General features: G+C 42.4%; 1 protein-coding gene across 1 annotated transcript; it reads left to right on the top strand.

The window, feature by feature from the left end:
- Window positions 1–10,258: 10,258 nt before the first annotated feature.
- LOC306966536 (uncharacterized protein) lies at window positions 10,259–19,362 on the top strand. The gene is made up of 13 exons (XM_079561329.1): window positions 10,259–10,353; window positions 10,588–10,718; window positions 12,519–12,684; window positions 12,803–13,168; window positions 14,549–14,908; window positions 14,986–15,339; window positions 15,496–15,510; window positions 15,606–15,666; window positions 15,957–16,000; window positions 16,361–16,511; window positions 18,377–18,499; window positions 19,128–19,195; window positions 19,269–19,362. Exons 1-13 carry the CDS (start codon window positions 10,273–10,275, stop codon window positions 19,290–19,292), a joined length of 1,944 nt encoding a protein of 647 aa, XP_079417455.1. The 5' UTR covers window positions 10,259–10,272; the 3' UTR covers window positions 19,293–19,362.
- Window positions 19,363–20,257: the final 895 nt, after the last annotated feature.

Here is a 20,257-nt window from a genome sequence, read left to right as displayed (position 1 = left end):
AGTTGCATGGCATTTCAACCCACCAGCAGGCTCGCACCATGGTGGCTGCTGGGAACGATTGATACGCTCTGTAAGAAAGATACTGAATGTGACATTGAAAGAGCAAGTTTTGGAAGAAGAAGGCCTACATACGCTGTTATGTGAAGCAGAAGCGGTCATTAACAGCAGACCTATTACAAGAGCGTCTTCAGATTTGCATGATTTGGAGGCCCTAACGCCTAATCACTTGCTTTTGCTCAAAACTAAACCATTGTTGCCCCCTGGTGTTTTCAATAAGGAGGATCAATATGCCAGGAGAAGATGGAAACAAGTCCAGTACCTGGCAGATATCTTCTGGAAGCGCTGGTGTAAAGAATACCTCACACAGCTACAGGAACGCCAGAGGTGGTCCACAACTGGAAGAAATCTTCACGTGGGAGATATAGTGATGATCGTGGATGAGAGCTCACCCAGAAACTCATGGCCACTTGGAAGAGTGGTAGAGACTTTTCCCGACAGAAAAGGTCTCGTCCGTCAAGTCAAAGTCAGGACCAAAAGCTCTGAGCTGTTGCGGCCAGTGACAAAGCTGTGTCTACTACAAGAAGCTGAAGAGACATGAGTTCTATAACCTGATTAGACTCCTTGAACCATCTATGTTTGAGGCTCCCTTTAATGAATTAATCTGTTGGTAATTGTTACGTAAACTTGCTAACAATTAGGGGCCGGTAATGTAGGAGCCTAAATTATGTTTTGTTCTGTAAATAGTTTCAATCAGTTTAAGACATAATTATTTTTGTTTGGTAACTTTATGGTTAACTTTTGGTTTATTTACTTTTCTTCATTTTGGTATTTGGTAATTGGTTTTTTGTCACATTTTGTTTGGTCAGGCTATAGGTGTCGCTATATCATGACGCCGCACAGTGTCGCATTGGTGGGGATGGCACAGAATGGAGCCAAACAGTTTTTAGACCACTGCTACCCCTTTTTTGTAATCCCCTGTCTGTCTGTCATGTAATGTATGTTTTTTCTCACTAAAGAGTTTTTTAACTGCACTTCTTGACTCCATGGATTTTATTATTGACGGTGTTGGATTACTTTACGACATGCTAAGGGCGCAGCGAGTCATGCTGGCTTCATATAATTTTAGAACCTACAGTGACGTCACAGCTCTACTTCCGGGTCCGCATATATTGCGAGAAACTACAAAAAACTCTTCAATACCACAATCAATATTTCTGAAACTCAACAGAGAGTTACTGAACATATCTATTTATCAGGACCATTAGCCAAAAATGCTGTGCCTACTGTTATAAAAGTATTATTTACCATAATCGGTACATCCGGGTTAGCGGAGATAAATGCTAACGGCGCAGCAGCTACGTTAACCACGGAAGTAGCAACTTTAGTAAATATTACTTTTTTAGCAGTAGGTGCGGCATCTTTGGCTAATGAGTCTGAGAAATAAGAATGTTCAGTAACTCTCCGTTGAGTTTCAGAAATATTGATATATTGATGGAAGCTGGAATCGGAGGTCGTGACATCACACTTAACGTATTTGACACTGACAGGAAGTGACACAGATAGAGACAAAGAATTTTGAACTGTTGCCGTGCCAACCACGTTAAGTCAATGGGCAATGAGTCAAACTGCTCTGGAACCTCTATCTATGTCACTTAAAAAAAAGAATAAAAAAAACTCAACAACAACATTTCTTAATTGAAATTGCTGCTTCACTGAAGTTTGCAACTGATGTCATCCTTCTGAATTTCAAAAGCATTTAAACCTGTCATATGCACTTTATGTATAGGGCTATGGACCGTTAAACCATGCCATGCCATCAAGTGATTTCAATGAGTCACCTCTTCTACTTTCACTTTGCTGGCTGGTGTGTCAGACGACTGTAGCTACTGCCGATGGATGTCTTAAAATGATTGATGATGATGATTACAGATAAACACATTCTCTCACATCCACCTCCTCCCACAAATACAAACACATTGTCGCATTCACACCCTCCCCAACCACCACTCAAGGTGTGTCTCCGGGGAGGTGAGATGACACACCACACAAGCACATCACACACACTCAAGGTAAAACGATGGACATAAGGCTGACATAAGGCTGGGTACAGATAAACCAGGTAAGGAAACACCATCCAGGAGCCATCTGTATTGGGAGTGGCACCTCTGCTGCAGCCACAGGGCACCAACACAGGGTGCCCGGAGAAGGCGCGGTAGAAACACCACACCTCCATCCAGACACCCATCATATTAAAGAGGTTTTGAGTGGGTTGTTTTGATTGTGAAAGTAAGCTTTTTGCCCCTCAGCGTACTGTGCCAGTGCGGGATAACTGACAGTAAACAAAAACATTCAACATGTGTATTATAGGGAGAATACATTGAGCCGACTGAACGGCTACTTCTCCTTTTTATTTCTATGGTTTGAACCAGTTGCACCGCCAGGATCTAGTTTGTAGGTGGGCAGCGAGAAAATTGGGCGGGCTGTTAAAACTTTGCAGGGGGTGTCCTCCACCTGTTTACGCTTGTTACTCACGTGCTACGGTTGTCAAATGCTGCGACCGAGGCCACTGTGATGGATTGGCATTGAACAGTATTTATGCCGCTGTTTCATTAGTGCAGTTTGTTTTCATGTCCTAACAAGAAGGAGCTCTCTCGACTGCAATCAGTGCAAAACTCTGCAGCAAGAATTCTGACCCGCACAAACAGGAGGACCCACATATCCCCTATTTTAAAACAGCTTCATTGGCTGCCAGTGTCCTATAGGATCAAGTTTAAAGTTCTGGTACTAGCTTTCCTTCTTGTTTCATCTGCTAAAGGCTCCACATACGAGTTTTCGTACTAGAGGTGACCGATCCTTCCAGGCTGTTGCTCCCAGGCTCTGGAATGATCCTCTTTGTGCTCTATTGACTCTGTTGATTCTTTCAAAAGCAGCCCTAAGACACATTTATTTGTTCAAGCTTTTAATTAGCTACTTTTGTGCTGCTATGATTTCTGTGTTGTCTTGACCCTTTTTATATTGTATCTAATTTCTGCTTATTAACTGTGTTGTGAAGCACTTTGTGGCCTTTGTCTGGGAAAGGCACTATATAAATAAATATTACTTACTTACTTACTTGTATTTGATGAGAACAATCAGGAAAAGGAGCAAAAGACACATGTCGCCCCCGGGGGACTTCACACATGGACATCGTGCACGAACTTTCTGTTCATTCATCAGGCAAAACCTAAAACAGTCATCAGAACAAATAAATTCAGATGCCCTTACAGAAAGTTAGCGAGTGGTCGTGTTCTCTGAAGCCGGTCCAGGCAGAGAGAGAAATAAATACATTTTAGTATAATAACAACTGTGTGTGTGTTCTCTGGCCTTATGGAGAGGAACCAGGGCTCGCTCTCAGACCCTGCACCAGAGCCTCAATTAGCAGGGATTGTGCGCTCCCAAAGTTAAAAAAAAAAAACGTCTAGCTTCTCATTCAGAGGGGCTACACGGTGGAACTCTCTCCCCACTGGACTGAAACTGCAGACTAGCATTAACATCTTTCCCAGAGAGCTCAAACAGTGGCTGAAATTGGGCCAAAGTTGCTCCCATGTGCCTTGTTTGGTTTAATAATATGTGATATTGATTTGATTGCTGTTGATCAAACAATCAGAAAGTTTCACAATCATCTCAAATCCTTTTTCCTCCTCCCTTTCCAGACTGGTTTTACTTTTGCTGATCTGGTGTGGGGCTCTTACTGCGGCCGTCATCATTATCTCTGCACTGAAAACATCAGCAAACTACCCGAATCCATCTCAGGTACGTATCCCAATGCCTGCCTGTCAGTAAGTATACCATAGTACTATAGAAGCCGTAATAATGATGCTTTCTTTTATATTCAGAAGGAATTCACTACAATGAGTCCACACATCAGTCCAGAAGGTGAAAGTACTATTTGGATAGTCATTATGTTGTTGTAACGCACTTCTTATTAATGGGTTACTCTTACATGTGTTGCAGGCCGACATGCTCCTACAACCATCAAGAAACCGTCTTCAAGCACATCAGGCTCTTCACTGTCCTTCATCCAGCTCATCCCTAAAAGTAAGAGTAAATCCTGGTTTATCCCCAGTTCAGTTCAGTTCAGTTCAGCTCAGTAAACTTTATTTGTCCCACATGGGGCAATTCCTTTAGAGCAGAAAACATAAAATATAAAAACAGCCACACAAACCACAAACAACCAAGCAAGCAAGTGGAGCTCACACATAGATACAGTCTGTCAGGCCTGGTTTACAGCACTGGCTCAAGAATAAACTGACAGACAGTGTATCAGAGTTGGCAAGGGAAACAAATAGAGATCTTCTGCAATAAAATACATTGTGATGCAACTAAACCTAAGGGTGCAAACATTTCAAAATAAGATGGTAATGCATCCTTTTGTGCCTACGGCGGGAACCATATGTTTACAGACACTTCATTTGCATTTTTTTCTCACTGTCTGACATGAAACTAGAATTTATTATTATTTTTTATTAGTACTATTTTTTGGTCAAGTACAATTTTATAAATTATTTCCATTCGTCTAATGACAGAAGAATGAGAGATAGAATGTTTTAGAAAAAAAAATTGTGTTACTTTTTGCTAACTCAGAAGTTTACATACATTAAGATTACTATACTGTATATTGTATTTTTGTTTAATTGATTTTGACGTAGTTATTATGCCTTGTTTGTATTTGTATTCATAGTTTTTATCATCTGTTTGTGTTGTGAAGCACTTTGGGCAGCCGTGGTTGTTGTAAATGTGCTATAGAAATAAACTTGACTTGACTTGACTTGACTATACCTTTAAACAGTTTGGAAAAGCCCAAATGACGATGTCATGTCCTTTAAAGCACAAGTCTGGTTCATCCTTGGGTGCAATTTCAAGACACTTGAAAGTGTCAGGTTCAATGGTTAAAACAATGATGGAAATGTCCAGTCATCATCCAGATCAGAAAGACTTTAATTTTTTTTTGAGACTTTCTCTGTGGTCTGATGGGTGAAAAAATCTATAGTATATTTTCGCCACACTGACCATCGTTGCATTTGGAGGAAAAAGGTGGAATCTGTCAAGCCTGAGAACACCATCCCAACCTTGAAATACGAGGTGGCAGCATCATGCTATGGGGTTGTTTTGCTGCGATTACAAAATGGCTTAAGGAAAACAAAGTCAATGTTGAAGTGGTCATCACAAAGTCCAGATCTCACTCCGGTTGTAAATGTATGAGCAGAGCTGAAAAGACATGTACAAGCAAGATGGCTACAAATGTGTCTCACTTACACCAGTTCTGTTTGAAGGAATGGACCAAATTCCTCCCAGCTATTGTGAGAAGCTTGTGGAAGGAAATCCAAAATGTTTGAAACAAAATAAACAGTTTAAAGGCAATGTTAAGAAATATAAATGAAATGTGTGTAAACTGTTGGTTTGGTAAAAAGTAATAAAACATTGTATAGAAATTTCTAACTGTCATTCTTCTGGCATTTGACCTTGACCTAAGAAAAATAAAAGTTAATTCTGGTTTCATGTCAGTAGGAAAAACATGCAAATGTGTCTTTTTATAAAGTGTATGTATAGAAGAGAAACTTCGTACATCAGTTACTAGAGGCAGATGCGTAGGAGATGAGGGAAAATCCCAGCGTACATAAGTAGGCCGTGTGCGGGAAGTATTATTATTTTTTTACTTATATAAAGTGTAGGTAGACATATGGTTCCCGCTGTAGATCCCAACCACACATCTGGGTCAGATTTCATACTAGGTACTGTAGATATGGTTAAGATTTGGTTAATCCTGCTTTAGTCAAACATAATTTGCAGTAGTTTAGTCATGGTTCAGTCCTGCATCAACCTTTTGTACTAAGTTAACCATATTTATGACTTTTGCATTGCACTTTACAAGCAGAGACGGGAGAACAGGCAAACTCCACATCGACTTGCCGGTTTATAATAAGTCATATACTATGTGGTCATCATCTTATTATAAAACATTTTGTCTGTCCCAACCGTTGATGATTTTGTGACAGTAAACTTTGCTTCATATGTGCACATTTATGCATGTTAAGAATTGGGATGCCCCCCTGGTTAGTTCAAAATCCCAAAGCAGCCCTTGCTACAAAATGTTTACCCATACCTGGCTTAAAAATACGGTGTAGTGGAATTTAAAATGTATCTTTGAACTATTTTACATGTAAAATAGCAATGCCAAAACACATGGACATTTTATTCCACCTATGAAAAGCGATTCTGAAATATGTGGGACTATCAAGGATAAATAAAGGTAAACTAAAATGGCTGTCCTGACTCATTCTTGTTTTTTTGTCCTTGCAGATCAGAACTCGTGGATCTTGGACAATTCCTTGCCTCAGGACCTCTGCGGTCAGTGTTCTCTGCTCCTCCAAAACAACTCCATCCACTGCTATGTGGCGGGGCTGTTCCTGATTTACGCCCAGGTCTCCTTCAGCCCGAGCAACCAGTCGAACCGCAGCGTGACCCTCCAGACAGACACTGTGGCAAACTGGTTTCAAGCCAGGCGTTTGGTGAAGGCCTCGGTTTCGCAATCCCAGGATGCGGTTTCTGTAATGAAAATAGTCCATCTGAAGAAAGGAGCCATTGTTAAAATAAGCATTGAAGGGAACATTTATAATGATGGAAGTTACTGGGGGATTGTGCAGCTACCAATAACATTGATCAAATGATTAAGACCAAGGTTGAGATACACGTCGCTCTAAAGCTCTTTTTCAGGGACAAACCATGCATATAGCCGTTATGCTATAGGATGGTATTCTTTGTTAGCTAAAAATGACTGCTTGTATAATTTTTTTATGTACAATTCTTGCTACTGCCAGGGTGTTCTTGCTGACGGAGGTGTTTTCCAGATACATTGTTTGATGTTTGAAAGTATAGCTATCATAATTTTTTTTCAGGGTCAGAAAAGCCGGTTTATAAGCCGCAGTTAAAGGCGCATTATGCAACTTTTTATGTGAAAAATATAAAAAGTTGTATAATGGACCTTTAAGTTATCCATCAAATCAGAAAAGGTCACATGCTCTAATATTTGGTTGGACTTTAGCTTCGATCACGGCATGCAGTCAGTGTAGCATAGTTTCAATAAGCTTCTGCAATGTCAAAAGATCCAGGGTTGCATTCATATTTCACCAAGATCTTGTTTCAGTGATGGGAGAATGTGACCAATGCACAAAGCCTTCTCCAGCACATCCCAAAGATTCTCAATGGGGTCAAGATCCGGACTCTGTGGCGGCCAATCGATGTGAAAATGATGTCTCATGCTCGCTGAGACATCGCAATGTGAGTTTGATGAATCCTGGCATTGTCATCTTGCAGCAACCCCAGATCAGAAGAGATAGTTAATCCAGGTGTATAAAATAAAAGTTGACGTTATTTTATGATGGATAGAGCCTCCAGCGCATGGTGCCCTCTCCTCAAAGCTCTCAGCCTGTTCAGTTTGCTGCCTTCGGGGTGGAGACTACGCTGTGTCCAGGTCAGGTCCACCAGACTGAAGAGAAACTCCATCCACCAGGCTGTGAGGAAGCTGAACTCTCTCTCTTCTGCTTCCAAACACATTTCCAGTAAAAGACACAGTGCCATGACCTTTTGGAGTTGCCTTGTGTATGAAATGCACAGTACAAATAAAGTTGCCTTGCCTACTGCTGTATAGTCCTATTCTATATTCGGTTCTATTTTTTTATTATTTATTTATATGTATTTTTGCCTTTTCAAAGTTTTTATATCAATTGTATATAAGATACCACTACTTGCTATTACTTGATTGCTCATTTCCTGTCTATTTGCAGCCCCTGAGTGTTTCTTGAAAGCTGATGTAAGAAGTGAATATCTCCATTTATTGTGGATCAATAAAGTAATATCTTATTTAACTTATTGTTTTCATCAAAGCTTTGAGAGTAACGCAATTTCATCTGTCTGTATGTGCGCTACAATAAAGTTGGCTTTGAACCTTGAAGGGTCAAGTATTTCAATGATCTTAAATAGGGCTTAGTTGTGTCACTTTTACATGGCCTGATTTAATCGAAATCTTGTACACAAAGTACACGCCAGGACATATTTCGAAATGGAACTATAGCTGTTCCGTATATATTAGTTAAATGTGTGTAGAATATTGCAATAACTATAGTTTATTTACTTTTTGTGTGCAGAATCCCCCTTTTAAAAGCATATATCGGAAAAAGAAAAGGTTTTGTTCACGTTTGGTCATTTTAACATTATAATGTGTTGCACAGGCTATAATCTGACTGGCCTCCTAGTTAGAGCTTGACTTAGAGGTGAAAGCACCGGGCCAGGGCCGAGAAGCCGAGGAGCTCATGTGAGTGTGCGATGATATGAGCCAGCTAGTGTTACGGTCATTTTCCCTACTTTTATGTTACAGGCTTTTAATTTGTAGGTCAAGGTTTGGTCACGTCTGATTTTTGTTCTCCTGCTGCCTTGTTTTGCCAATGGACCTTTGTGTTACTGGAAACGACTGTAAAAGAACATTTGTGAACTGAACGACACATCTGAAATCAAAATATTGGAAATGTGCCCATTTACATTCGTTGCAAAGGTAGCTATGTAATACAGTTGTTCTCAAGTTTATTTATGCAGTAGCACAACAATAACAATGCCCGTATATATGTGCATAAAGGTGTGTGTGTGTGTGTGTACGTGTATATATGTGTGTGTGGATATGTGTATGTACATATGCATATATATAGGGATATGTATTTTTATATGCATATACATTATATATAAAATGTATACAAATATTATATATAATATAATACAAATATATATGATAACGCAAATTTTGTTGGTTGTTAAAATCATGCAAATTATAATTATTGCAATGAAGAAGATCTTTATTTATATAGCGCCTTTCACAGACAGCGCTTTACATGAGACAATTGTACATTCACTCCATACTCAGTGGTGGAAAGCTACTTTTGTAGCTTCAGTTTCCCCTGGGGGAGACTGTCAGAGGCGCTTTCGCGACTACACACGTCAGCGCCAACGGACCCTCTGACCACCACCATACATTCACTCACACACACATCATTCATCCTGGCCTATTGTGCATGTTTTTAGTGGTGAACATACAAACTCCACACAGAAAGGCCCCGTTCCTGGTGGGAATCGAACCCGGACCTTCTAGCTGTGAAGCGAGAGCACTAACCGCTGCGCTACCGTGCCGCCATATGTATTTTAATATACATATTGGTGATAACCAATATGTATATTAAAAAAGAAACCCTTTGGAGCCAGGCTTTTAAGCAGTGCACACGATTTCCAAAGCTACATATGAATCCAGTTTACCAAGTGTCTTTTGGAGTTGCCCCTGGCTACCAGGGGGCGGTATTACAACAATGTCAGCTTCTCGCCATGAGGACCAAAGAAAAGTGCTTTTGTCATCCATTGGGCTAGACACTGCCCCTGCACCGGAGTATAAAGTTGATTTAGACTTGATTTAACCCTGGTTCATTAACTCCTAACTTATGGTTCGTCCTGGTTTAGTTCAGGTTTCCTGCTTAGGTCAGCATGGTTTGGTGCTCCATCTTTTTGATTCAGCTCACTAAAAAATCAGTTTAAAGAAATCTTTGGCAGTCCTGACTCCTCCAATCAGGAGCGCTCAGAGTCTAATACCAGCCTGATCCCAAACTCTGATCAAATAACAACAGTATTTTTCTCTCTATAAGTTATTGACCTCAAGTCGATTGTCAAGAAGTGTGTTATTTTAGTTTTTCAGGAATAGTCCTGGGCACGTTCTTTGGCATAATCTAAAACACATGTTAAACATTTTCTCCTGCCTCCCGCTGAGCTCCTCTTGGATCAATTTCGTTCCTTTTCTTCAAAAACATGTCTAAATGTGCTTTTACTCCTAGTTTTCCATTTGTCGAAACCCACTCCACCTCCTGGAAACTTATGCAAGAATTTTCTGAAAGTTTAACACTCTCAAACCAGGACATAGACCAGAGATGAACCAGGACTAAAGAAGATCCTAAGTGGGACTAAAGCAGGACCGAAACCACGACTGAATCAGGACTAAACTCCAGGTAAATGAGGACTTTAAATGACTCAAACTAGCCTGCAGACGTTATGACAAAAACAGAATTAAACATGATCTTAACATAAGACATCCAGGACTAATCTTCAGGTAAACCAAGACTAAACACAAACCAGGACTAAATCAAGACTTAAACCAGGACTGAACCAGGACAAGAGTAAATAATCACTTCCAAACCTCTCTCAGTCATGACGCCTGTGATTATCGCCTTCGTCTGGCTGAGTCTGACCCACGTCTCTGAAGCCAAGCTGAGCTGCAGACCGCTCCAGGTCAGTGTTCATTTTGTCCAAGGATTTTGTTCAGTTTTAGTAAAGACTTTGTTAAATAGTTCTTTCTTTACTCCACTGTCTTTGAAATGATCATTATTCATAGGCTATTGCTGTGGTTTTGAAACGTTTCACACAATGTACCATCTAAGGAAAAAGTGAAAACTCCCTGAGCACCACCAGACAGTTCACATTGCAATGAAAATAATGCATGATCTGAAACAAACATTGCTTCAGGTGAACTTCTGTGGGACGGTGGGCTACACGACCAGCAGCAGCCCCAGTGGAGTGTCGGGGTACAGTACGCGGGACATCGGGCAGATCATAGAGACGGCGTGCTCTCCCGACGTGGCCACGCTCATGTGCAGGTACCAGGGCTGTTATTTTAGGTCTACTTTTGTTTTTTCTGAAAAGCATACACCTGTGTTAATACTACAATCTTTATATTTTACACATTGGTAGGAGAATCATCAGTCAGAATCAGAATACGTTTTATTGTCATAGCAACACAAACTACGAAGATACAATACTGCCCCTCAGGGAGTAAAGGAAGTAAAGGACTTTAGCGCTTTACATGGGACAATCTCACATTCACTCCGAAGGCTTCCACTGAAAAGGCATCGACTTGCTGCATGTATTCTATATATAGGCAGAGTAAACCAACTGAATGTGTGAGATCACCTTCAAATTGACTTTTTATTATCACTGAAAAAGAATCTTGAGTCATTTGCTTTTGTCTGCGGTCATTGGTCCGGTTAGATTTGGCCAAAGGGAATTCCAGTTGCCAGAGGTGGGAGACTCGAGTCACATGACTAAGACTCGAGTCGCAATTTTCGGGACTTGAGACTTACTTGACCAAAGCTCCAAAAAGACTTGACTTGGGACTTGCTGTTTGTGACTCGAGACTTAACTTGGACTTGAGGCCAATGACTCTTAATGACTTGCTGAGACTTTATAGTTATTATTTATTTGAGTGAAACTGTGGAAAGATCAGGATTCATTGCGTAGAAGCGGCACATCTTTGTTTACATACAGTATGGTAACGCCACATGCGTGTTCGGTTTCCAGACGGAGCGTCAATCCAGCGCGAAAAGGCAGGAGGAAATACGACGTGTTTCTTTGGATGCATTAAACGTTTTCTAAAGACAGTGAAGAGGTGGAGATTTACGGACAAGAAAATGTTTGACACAAAACAAAAATAAAAAATATTGTTTGATATTTATATTTCACACTACAAGGAAAAGCAGCTCATGTTTAAAAGACTTTTTTTCAAGTCGGCCCCTTCCTTAAAATGCTGTCCCAGTTATTTTGTACATAGACTGGAGCATTTAAAATATATTTGGTCAAATTTTTTGGTGATTAAATATTAATTAGACTTTAAATCCAAAATTTTAAATTTTAAAAAGTTTGATTTTAGCCTAAATTTTCAAAATTGCTATATCTTGAGAAAGCACTTGTAATTTTCAAGATTAAACACATTTTTAAAAGTAGACACGCTGGCGTTTGTGACTTGAGGTGACTTGCCGGCTTAAACAAGACGTGACTTGACTTGACAAAAGCTATGACTTGACTTGACCCCACGACCGATTGACTTGGACTTACTTGGGACTTGGACCTTCACGACTTGGACTTGACTCGAGACTTGCATTTAGTGACTTACTCCCACCTCTGCCAGTTGCTAATTTCACAGTGTCCTTTTATTGTAGACAGCCTATTCAATTGGTCTAATCAGCCTCGATATGCCACAACTGCAAAGGAGAAGTGGGAGGGTAGGGCCTCATAAGTTATTATTAACTTCTTGTTACTCCTTTTGAGCAGCACTAATGCTTCTTATGTTGTGAATAATTTCTGTAAATTATATGTGTTTGCATCTGTTGCTCAAATAAACGAAACTAAACTATCCAGTATTGCTAGGGCTGCTCGAGTATCTACACCAGCTGCCCACTGCTCCGACAGGATGCTCCAGCAGCATTAATAATGGGACAAATGCAGAGAACAAATTTCCCTACGGGGATTAATAAAGTATAACTTAACTTAAGCTCTTATCAACCGCCTTAATCGAGTGGATTTTCTCCAGTTTGGCTGTACATGTTTTGTCTTCCCTGATTGTTTGGATGAGGATGACTTGAGTTCTTGGAGCTTGGGGTTAAGGCCATGCCGGTGTGCAGGGTGGTGGTGCCTGAGTGTGGAGCAGAGGACGACGCCCGTATGAAGCCGTGCAGGAGTCTGTGTGAGCGGGTGAAGAGCGCATGTGAGGCGCCGCTGAAGGCCAAGCGGATCTACTGGCCGACCCGCCTGAGGTGCGACAGCCTGCCAGAGAACAACTGCGTACAGGTGGGACACTGCCCTGCACTGAGAGTGGGCAAATGAACCTGCTTCTGGGCACCACAACATGCATATTTCACGTTTATATATATAGTAATTCTTATGCAGGTGTTTCTTGTTACCCCAGGGCTCGATGGGCGGGCTCAGACGCACAGGCGGCCAGGCCTGTGAGCCAATCACGATGCCCCTCTGCAGCGATTTGGCCTATAACGTCACAGTGATGCCCAACATACTGGGGCACCAGAGGCAGGATGACGCGGGTCTGGATCTGCATCAGTTCTATCCTCTGGTCAAAGTGGAGTGCAGCCCGGCACTGAAGCACTTCCTCTGCTCCGTCTACGCTCCAGAGTGCGTCAATGGGAACGCCCGCGCCCCCTGCAGGAGCATGTGTGAGCGTGCACGGGCCGGCTGCGAGCCCCTCATGAATAAGTTTGGATTCTTGTGGCCTCAAAGCATGAACTGTGAGCTATTCAAAAACGACACCTGTGATCCGGTGAGTGATCAATTCAAGTCTCCCACTAGCCTGGCCAGCCAGACTTCACACTTTTCCTTCTCTTTACAAAGACCTGTGGTCTGGGACTTGGCATTATCTCTGTAAGTTCTGAAGAGAGTTATTGACAGGCAGATTCACCAATCAGATGCATGGTCCGCACATATCGGCTTACACATGCTCGAAAAATGATAAAAATAACAAATCCAATCACAAAATGGAGATTAAGAAACAGCACCATCTTCTGCCAATTCTACAGCCGAAAAGCTAAACTCTTTTAAGAGCAGGTGAGAGAGGTTAGTACAGAGTGATGTAGAATTTGAGTGTCTTTCACATTTGTCCCATAGATATAGTAACTAGAGATACATTATCACCATTCCACTGAATTCATGGTAATGGGCCCATATGGTCATTAATCAAAAAACAGACAATTTTTAATTAAGGATGATGATAACGTTTCGACATAGCCTTCATCGGATCATTCTTTTTTCATCTTTGAACCACAGTGTATGTGGAGTGGACCAGCCCTGGTGGCTTAGATCTTCTCCAAAGAGTAGGTGGTGCCCATCAATCAGGAGGCCACACCCAGTGCAGCCATTTTCTACAAAAACAAAAATAGTTAAAATATATAATGTGCCCCTTATGGTAACACGCCGCATCAGAGGATGTTACTTCAAAGGGGAAAAAGGCAGGAAGCTTTGTCTGCAATGTGAGGGGCAACGAGCCTCCACAGTTCTCCAGGGCCTGTCAATCAAAAACCCAAGCTAAAACATTAAAGTTCCAGAGAACAAAAAACAGCATTATTAAAAGCAACCATGACACCTTAGAAAAAAGTAAACCATTGGAACTATGCCCATTCCATGTTTTAGTAAACCTTCTGAGTCACCCCTTGCCTCTAGGGGGTGGTAACGCAGCAATGTCAGCATTTCACCATGAGGACCAAAGAGATGTGCTATCCTCACCCACTGATTTGTGCATCCTCTGACTGGATCGATTAAAAACACAGCAGTAATTGATTGGCTACGAGCAGAGTCCCAGACGCTGTTGATCAGTAGCAGCAGAGGCCGGCTGGTCAGGCTAATTTCCTTAATGTTCATTTGCACAGAGCAGTGTACCTCTGGTGGTTCTTATGCTTCTTCTGGTGGTACTCGGTCACCTGCACTGGCAAAACCAGCTGTGCCCTTCTACCCTTGTTTTACTGCATTTCAACTTAGCTCCAGGTATCGATGGCCGAACCTTTTTGACTCTCTCCTCCCCCCTCAAGCCGAAGCACTAGAGAACTATCGTGTACTGTGTCCTAAACCGTGCTGGGTACCATGACATGGAAAAACGACATGAACGTCACAGACCCTGGGTTCTATAATGTATGTCTCTGTTTCCCAGGAGCCGGCCCCCACAGCCGCCCCCACTCAGCCCCCTCGGTGTGAGCCCATCTCGGTGCCCATGTGCACGGACTTGCCCTACACTCAGACAATCCTTCCTAACTCTTTGGGACTCCGCTCACAGCAGGAGATCAACCAGGAACTGTTCCAACACTTTTTCTCCCTGATCCAAATGAACTGCTCCCCTGCCCTGAAGCCTTTCCTGTGCTCGGTCTACACCCCTGAGTGTGTGGAGGGAAAGGCTCGCCGGCCTTGCAGGACCCTGTGTGAGGAAGCTCGAACCTCCTGTGAGCCGCTGCTGAAGAGGAGCATGAGCTGGATGCTGAACTGTGACGCGTATGACACCGAGTCCTGTGCACATGTGAGTCCGAGAGAAAAAAGCCTGGGCACATCATTGATTTTGACTTTTGCTGTCTGTTAAATTGTGTCCGTCATCAGTTCGGCGTGGGCAGCGGCGGGGGCATCTGCCAGCCCATCACAGTGCCCATGTGCCAGGGCCTGTACTACAGCGAGACCATGGTCCCAAACCTCCTGGGCCACAGCAGCCAGCGAGAAGCCTCCATCCAGATGTCCTTCTTCAACTCCATCGTGCAGACCTTCTGCGTGGTGGACATCAGGCTCTTCCTGTGCAACGTGTACGCCCCCAAGTGTGAGCGCGGGGAAGTGCGGCACCCGTGTCGCTCCTTCTGTCGCCGAGCGAAGGAGGGGTGCGGGCACCTGATGGAGCGGCTCAACGTGCCCTGGCCCCAAGAGCTGCGCTGCGAGAACTTCCCCACAGAGAACTGCATCACGGTGAGGAGGCAGTGGGTTTAACACACATTTACATTGGTTTTATTGCTTTGTGATAATAAATTCCACTGGACGATAGAAACTTGGGGCAAAAAACATGTATAATGATTACCAAAGTGCATTTCCCACCCTGACATGATGCATTTATTTATTTTTCAGGACGGTGATGCTGAGGTACGTCGATGGCATTTCAACTAAACACAAAGCTAATATTTTCATGACCAATTTTTTAAAGTCTCATGAGCGAAACATTGTTTTTTTCCCCTCAGTCCAACGCCAAACAGATCCTGGAGCGGCTTAACACCGGCGGATTCTCTGTCTACGGAAACAGTCAGTTTATGTCGATATTCACAAACATCTCTCTCTTCATCTGTTATTAATGTACAGTGAGGCTATAGAGCGGGTCGTCTCATGATCGGAAGGTTGAGGGTTCGAATCCCGCCTCCTGCAGGTGCACACTGTTGTTGTGTCTTCACCCACCTTGCCTCCCGTGTCTGCATACATTGGTGCCTGAATGAGAGTGTGAATGGTTCCTTGATGTAAAGGAAGTGTCTATCGGTGGAAAAGCGCTATATAAGTTGAGACCATTTGCCTTTACAATGACTTTGTGTCTTTCGCAGGTCTAACTCTGAGGACGGCCTACCTGCTGCTCACTCTCGCGGACGTATCCTTTTAGACCTGTTGAGTCCTGGGTTAGTCCTGGTTAGAGGCAGAGTAGCCAAAATATTCAATGATATACTGTAATATCAAGTAACAGTAATGCTACGTTACAAGAATTACACCTATTCATTTTTACCTTTTGAAAAACTAAACAAGATATGAGTATCTAATGTAGGTGGAAAAGCACTTTATAGATTGATGCCATTCACTAGATCCATCTCCCTAAAACCTGTACATTAAATCTGATTTGTGAAAGAGAACATGCAAGACATTATTTCCACATATTTATATTGGTAATCTACAGGAAAAGAATATCCCTCAGTCTTTCCAACGTTTTGCTGTGAGTTTCCCTCAGCGTGCACAGGCAGATAAGTCCGGAGGCCTGAGCTCGGTGGAGTACTTCAAGATGGAGCACTTTGTGGCCGCCGTGAGGAGAGAGTATGTGGAACTGAACCAGGGACGGACTCCGCCCATAGTGACCAAGGACAACCTCCTGACGATGCTGTTCAGACGCGGTAAAGGGATATGACTATTTAGTAAAGTCTAGGGCTGTGCTATGGTTGTATTACAGCGAGGAATACAGCATGCTATTACTATTACTCAAACAAAATCTACCTCTCAGCTTTTAGTCATGTTGTAATGTTGTTTCCTCATCAAAAGCATGCACTGGATTTCAATGTGTGCTTATTACAGCGCCATTGATTTGCAAACGTCTGTTAGTTTAAACTGAAATGTATCATTTAAAAGGGGGGTATTATGCAAAATAGACTTTTTCAAGCTTTACATCATGTTATTATGTCATTCCCTCATTAAAAACATGCCTGAAGTGTTGCCTTGGCACATTCACGTATTTTTGAGTAATCTGTAAAAACTCTGATGGCGGCCATTTTAGGGATAGGTTTGCCTGAGTCCTCCTAGGAACGCCCCCACCTCCTGGAGACGCCTCCGAGCTTTCGTCACCAGCCGAGTAACCAACCACTGCTCCTAAGCAGAACCCCCTCCCCACTGATGCCACAGACAGAGTGTGGAGGGGGCGTGTCGGGAAGGGTCAGAGGTTCTTAAAGAGACAGAGGCCTATTTCAAGACAATCACTACAGCCATTTTGAGAGAGCAATTTTATACAAGGCAGTTATTCTAAGTAACTGCATTTACAGACCAACAGAAGGTTTGGTCATCATTGTAGTGTGATATAGACTGGTGCTATGTGATTGAAAAAATCATAATACCCCCTCTTTAAAAAAAAAAAAAAGGTTTATTTGGTCGGGACAGTGCATGTTAATGAACACACATGGGTCTCATGCATGTAAACAAGCCACACCGGATTGTAGCCATGGCTAATTTCCATCCGTCGTCCCCCATTCGCACTCTCAAACACACTCTCATTCATCCTGGCCTATTGTGCATGTTTTTAGTGGTAGGGGAAACCGAAGTACGGGGAGGAAACCGACGCAGACACGGGGAGAACATGCAAACTCCACACAGAAAGGCCCCGTCCAGATGGGAATCGAACCCCGACCTTCTGTGAAGCACGAGCACTAACCGCTGCGCTACCATGCTGCCTATAGCTTTTGGTTTCTCATTTCCCAATGCTGCCTGCAGAGGGAGCTCCAGGCCAATCCAAAACACACCCAGGAGGTGCACCATTTCAGAGGAGCACTGAAGGCAGCCAGCCAGGTTTCCTCTGGGTGCTACGGTTTCCTCCAGCGCGGCTCAGTGGCAGCGGCTAAGGACTAACACCTGAGCACTATTTTGTTGTAAATAAAGCACTTACTTACTTACTTAAAGAGGGGGTATTATGTTTTTTTCAATCACAGAGCACCAGTCTATAGCACACTGCAATGATGCCAAAACCTTCTGTTGGTCTGTAAATGCAGTAAATTAGAATAACTGCCTTGTATAAAATTGCTCTCTCAAAATGGCTGTAGCGAATGTCTTGAAATAGGCCTCTGTCTCTTTAAGAACCTCTGACCCTTTCCGACACGCTGTCTGTGGCATCAGTGGGGAGGGGGTTCTGCTGAGGAGCAGTGGTTGGTTACTCGGCTGGTGACAAAGGCTCGGAGGCGTCTCCAGGAGGTGGGGGCGTTCCTAGGAGGACTCAGGCAAACCTATCCCTAAAATGGCTGCCATCAGAGTTTTTACAGATTACTCAAAAATATGTGAATGTGCCAAGGCAACACTTTAGGCATGTTTTTAATGAGGGAGTGACATAATAACATGATGTAAAGCTTGAAAAAGTCGATTTTGCGTAATACCCCCCCTTTAAGTAAAGCAGACAACGTACAGGTGGGGTATGTTGTAGCTCGTTTTGTAGATATTTCATGAACAGGATCTATTTGATATAAGAGTGTGTCGTACCAACTTTACCGTCATCTTTTGACAGCTCTGATCGCCATGAACATGGACATGCTGGAGCCAATATGGCGCCTCTACAAGAACAAGAACGGAAACAGCGTCGACTTTGATGACTTTGTGGCTGTGGTCACCAGGCTGCATGTCCTCAAAGGTAACTCCAAACCAAGTTATTTGTTCCTGTCACAGCTTAGAATTCTGTGTACAAATGAGTCCAATGTTTCAAACTGTCATTACTACAGATGTTTTACCTGGATCAACAAACTAAAGTAGGATCATCTTCTTATTATAGTGCACTATTCAACCTTACATTAATATTACATTAAACCAGGGGAAGGGCTAGAGACTTCCTTTTTTTTTTGGGACATACTCTGGAATTTATGCTCTACAGGGCACTGAGAAGATTAAACCCCTCACTTCGCTCTCTGACTCCACAAGACTAACTGGCTTTCTATCAAATTGGATAGAAAGTTTGCAATGTGATCTGCACATTACGTTCTTACATTCTACTGAGAGATGAGAGAGTGAGAGAGGCATGGAACCAGACCGAGCGAAGCCAGAATGGACTGAAATGACTGTCGATACAGAGTCCAGCTCAAAACCACTGTCTTAATAATGGCTTGGGTTACTTGGGTTGTCCTCAGCTGCACTACTCATCCTGCAATGGCAAAACATGGGACTTGATTGGGGATAAGTGCTGTGGAAGCATAAGCAAAGATCTTGAGTTCTTCTTCCACCAGTGACTGTAACCTCAGATCTCTCATTTATTTCTCTCCCCACAGATCGTTTTGAGGCCAGTTTACTGAATATTCCCTGTGAGTGCCAAGTGGCCAGCTTCTCTTACATACAGGTGAGTGGGAGATTGATGTTCCTGTTGAACTTTATCAAACCTATAAGGGTCTCTCTCCCTCTTTTGCTTTCAGTTCATTAACGCTGCGATACTCTGAAGAGAACTGCTCTGCCCACTGTCCACAGCTGAGCAGGACTGGGGGGATATGAACAGCTCTGTTAAAGATGATGCTATAAACAGCTAGACATTTTTGCGGAATCGTACGCTACTAATGCAGACATTGTGAAAAAATGCCATAAAAATCCCTATTTAGATGTATCATTCTGCATTTATTGTGAACATCCCAATTTAGTTGCATTATACTGCTTTACATGCAAAAATCCCTATTAACTTGCATTATACTGCTTTACATGTCTCTATTGAGTTGGATTATTAAATCCTAAATGGTATAAACTCTTAAGTTACATAAACCGTTTAAAATGCATAAACTTTTTAAATTCCATAAACTGGTCAATTTGCATAAATTACTAATATTGCATAAACTTTTTAAATTCCATAAACTGGTCAAACTGTTGAAATGGCCTCAGTGCTTAATTGGCAGAAGCTGCACAAATGGCTGAAAGGCCTGGAGTCGCCCCATTGGCTGGATTCCCCCATACACACTAATGGGCCAGGTCCCACATACACACCAATGCAAAAATTCAAATTCACGTAGAAAAAAAATGAAAAACTGCAGACGGACAATTTTTTCTCAAAACCCACAAGTTGCAGAAGCTGAACATGCACAAAGTGCAGAACTTGCAAAAAAAAAAAATGGAAAAAGAACGTTTTGATGTGTAACTTGTGGAAATCGCTGAAACTGTGAAAGTTGCAGAAAAACTGGAAAAAGACGGAATAATTATAATAAAGAACGTGAAAACCATTGAACTCCGCAGTCAATATCAATATCAATATCTGACACAAATATTGAATATTTTGAGCGTGTAAGAAATGGGGACACTTACTGGGAAGAGAAAAATAGCTTGTGGCATTAGCTAAACCAATGAATAAATAAATGTAAAAAAAATGCAAGGTTCACTCACACCAATGGCATCAAATTAGCTTTTTCTCAGCTCAGTTTGC

The sequence above is a fragment of the Gobius niger genome, assembly GCF_951799975.1.
Source record: "Gobius niger genome assembly, chromosome: 8".
Classification (NCBI taxonomy): Eukaryota; Metazoa; Chordata; class Actinopteri; order Gobiiformes; family Gobiidae; genus Gobius; species Gobius niger.
Note: the sequence above shows the minus strand (reverse complement) of the source record. Positions and strands in the feature narration are given on the sequence as shown.

What these genes read in the sequence shown, in the direction of transcription:
- LOC306966536 (XM_079561329.1), top strand. Translation starts at nt 10,273, where the DNA reads ATGACGCCTGTGATTATCGCCTTCGTCTGGCTGAGTCTGACCCACGTC. An exon ending in ATTCTCTGTCTACGGAAACA is followed by an intron (nt 15,667 to 15,956) that starts GTCAGTTTATGT and finishes TGTCTTTCGCAG; the next exon opens with GTCTAACTCTGAGGACGGCC. An exon ending in GACGATGCTGTTCAGACGCG is followed by an intron (nt 16,512 to 18,376) that starts GTAAAGGGATAT and finishes ATCTTTTGACAG; the next exon opens with CTCTGATCGCCATGAACATG.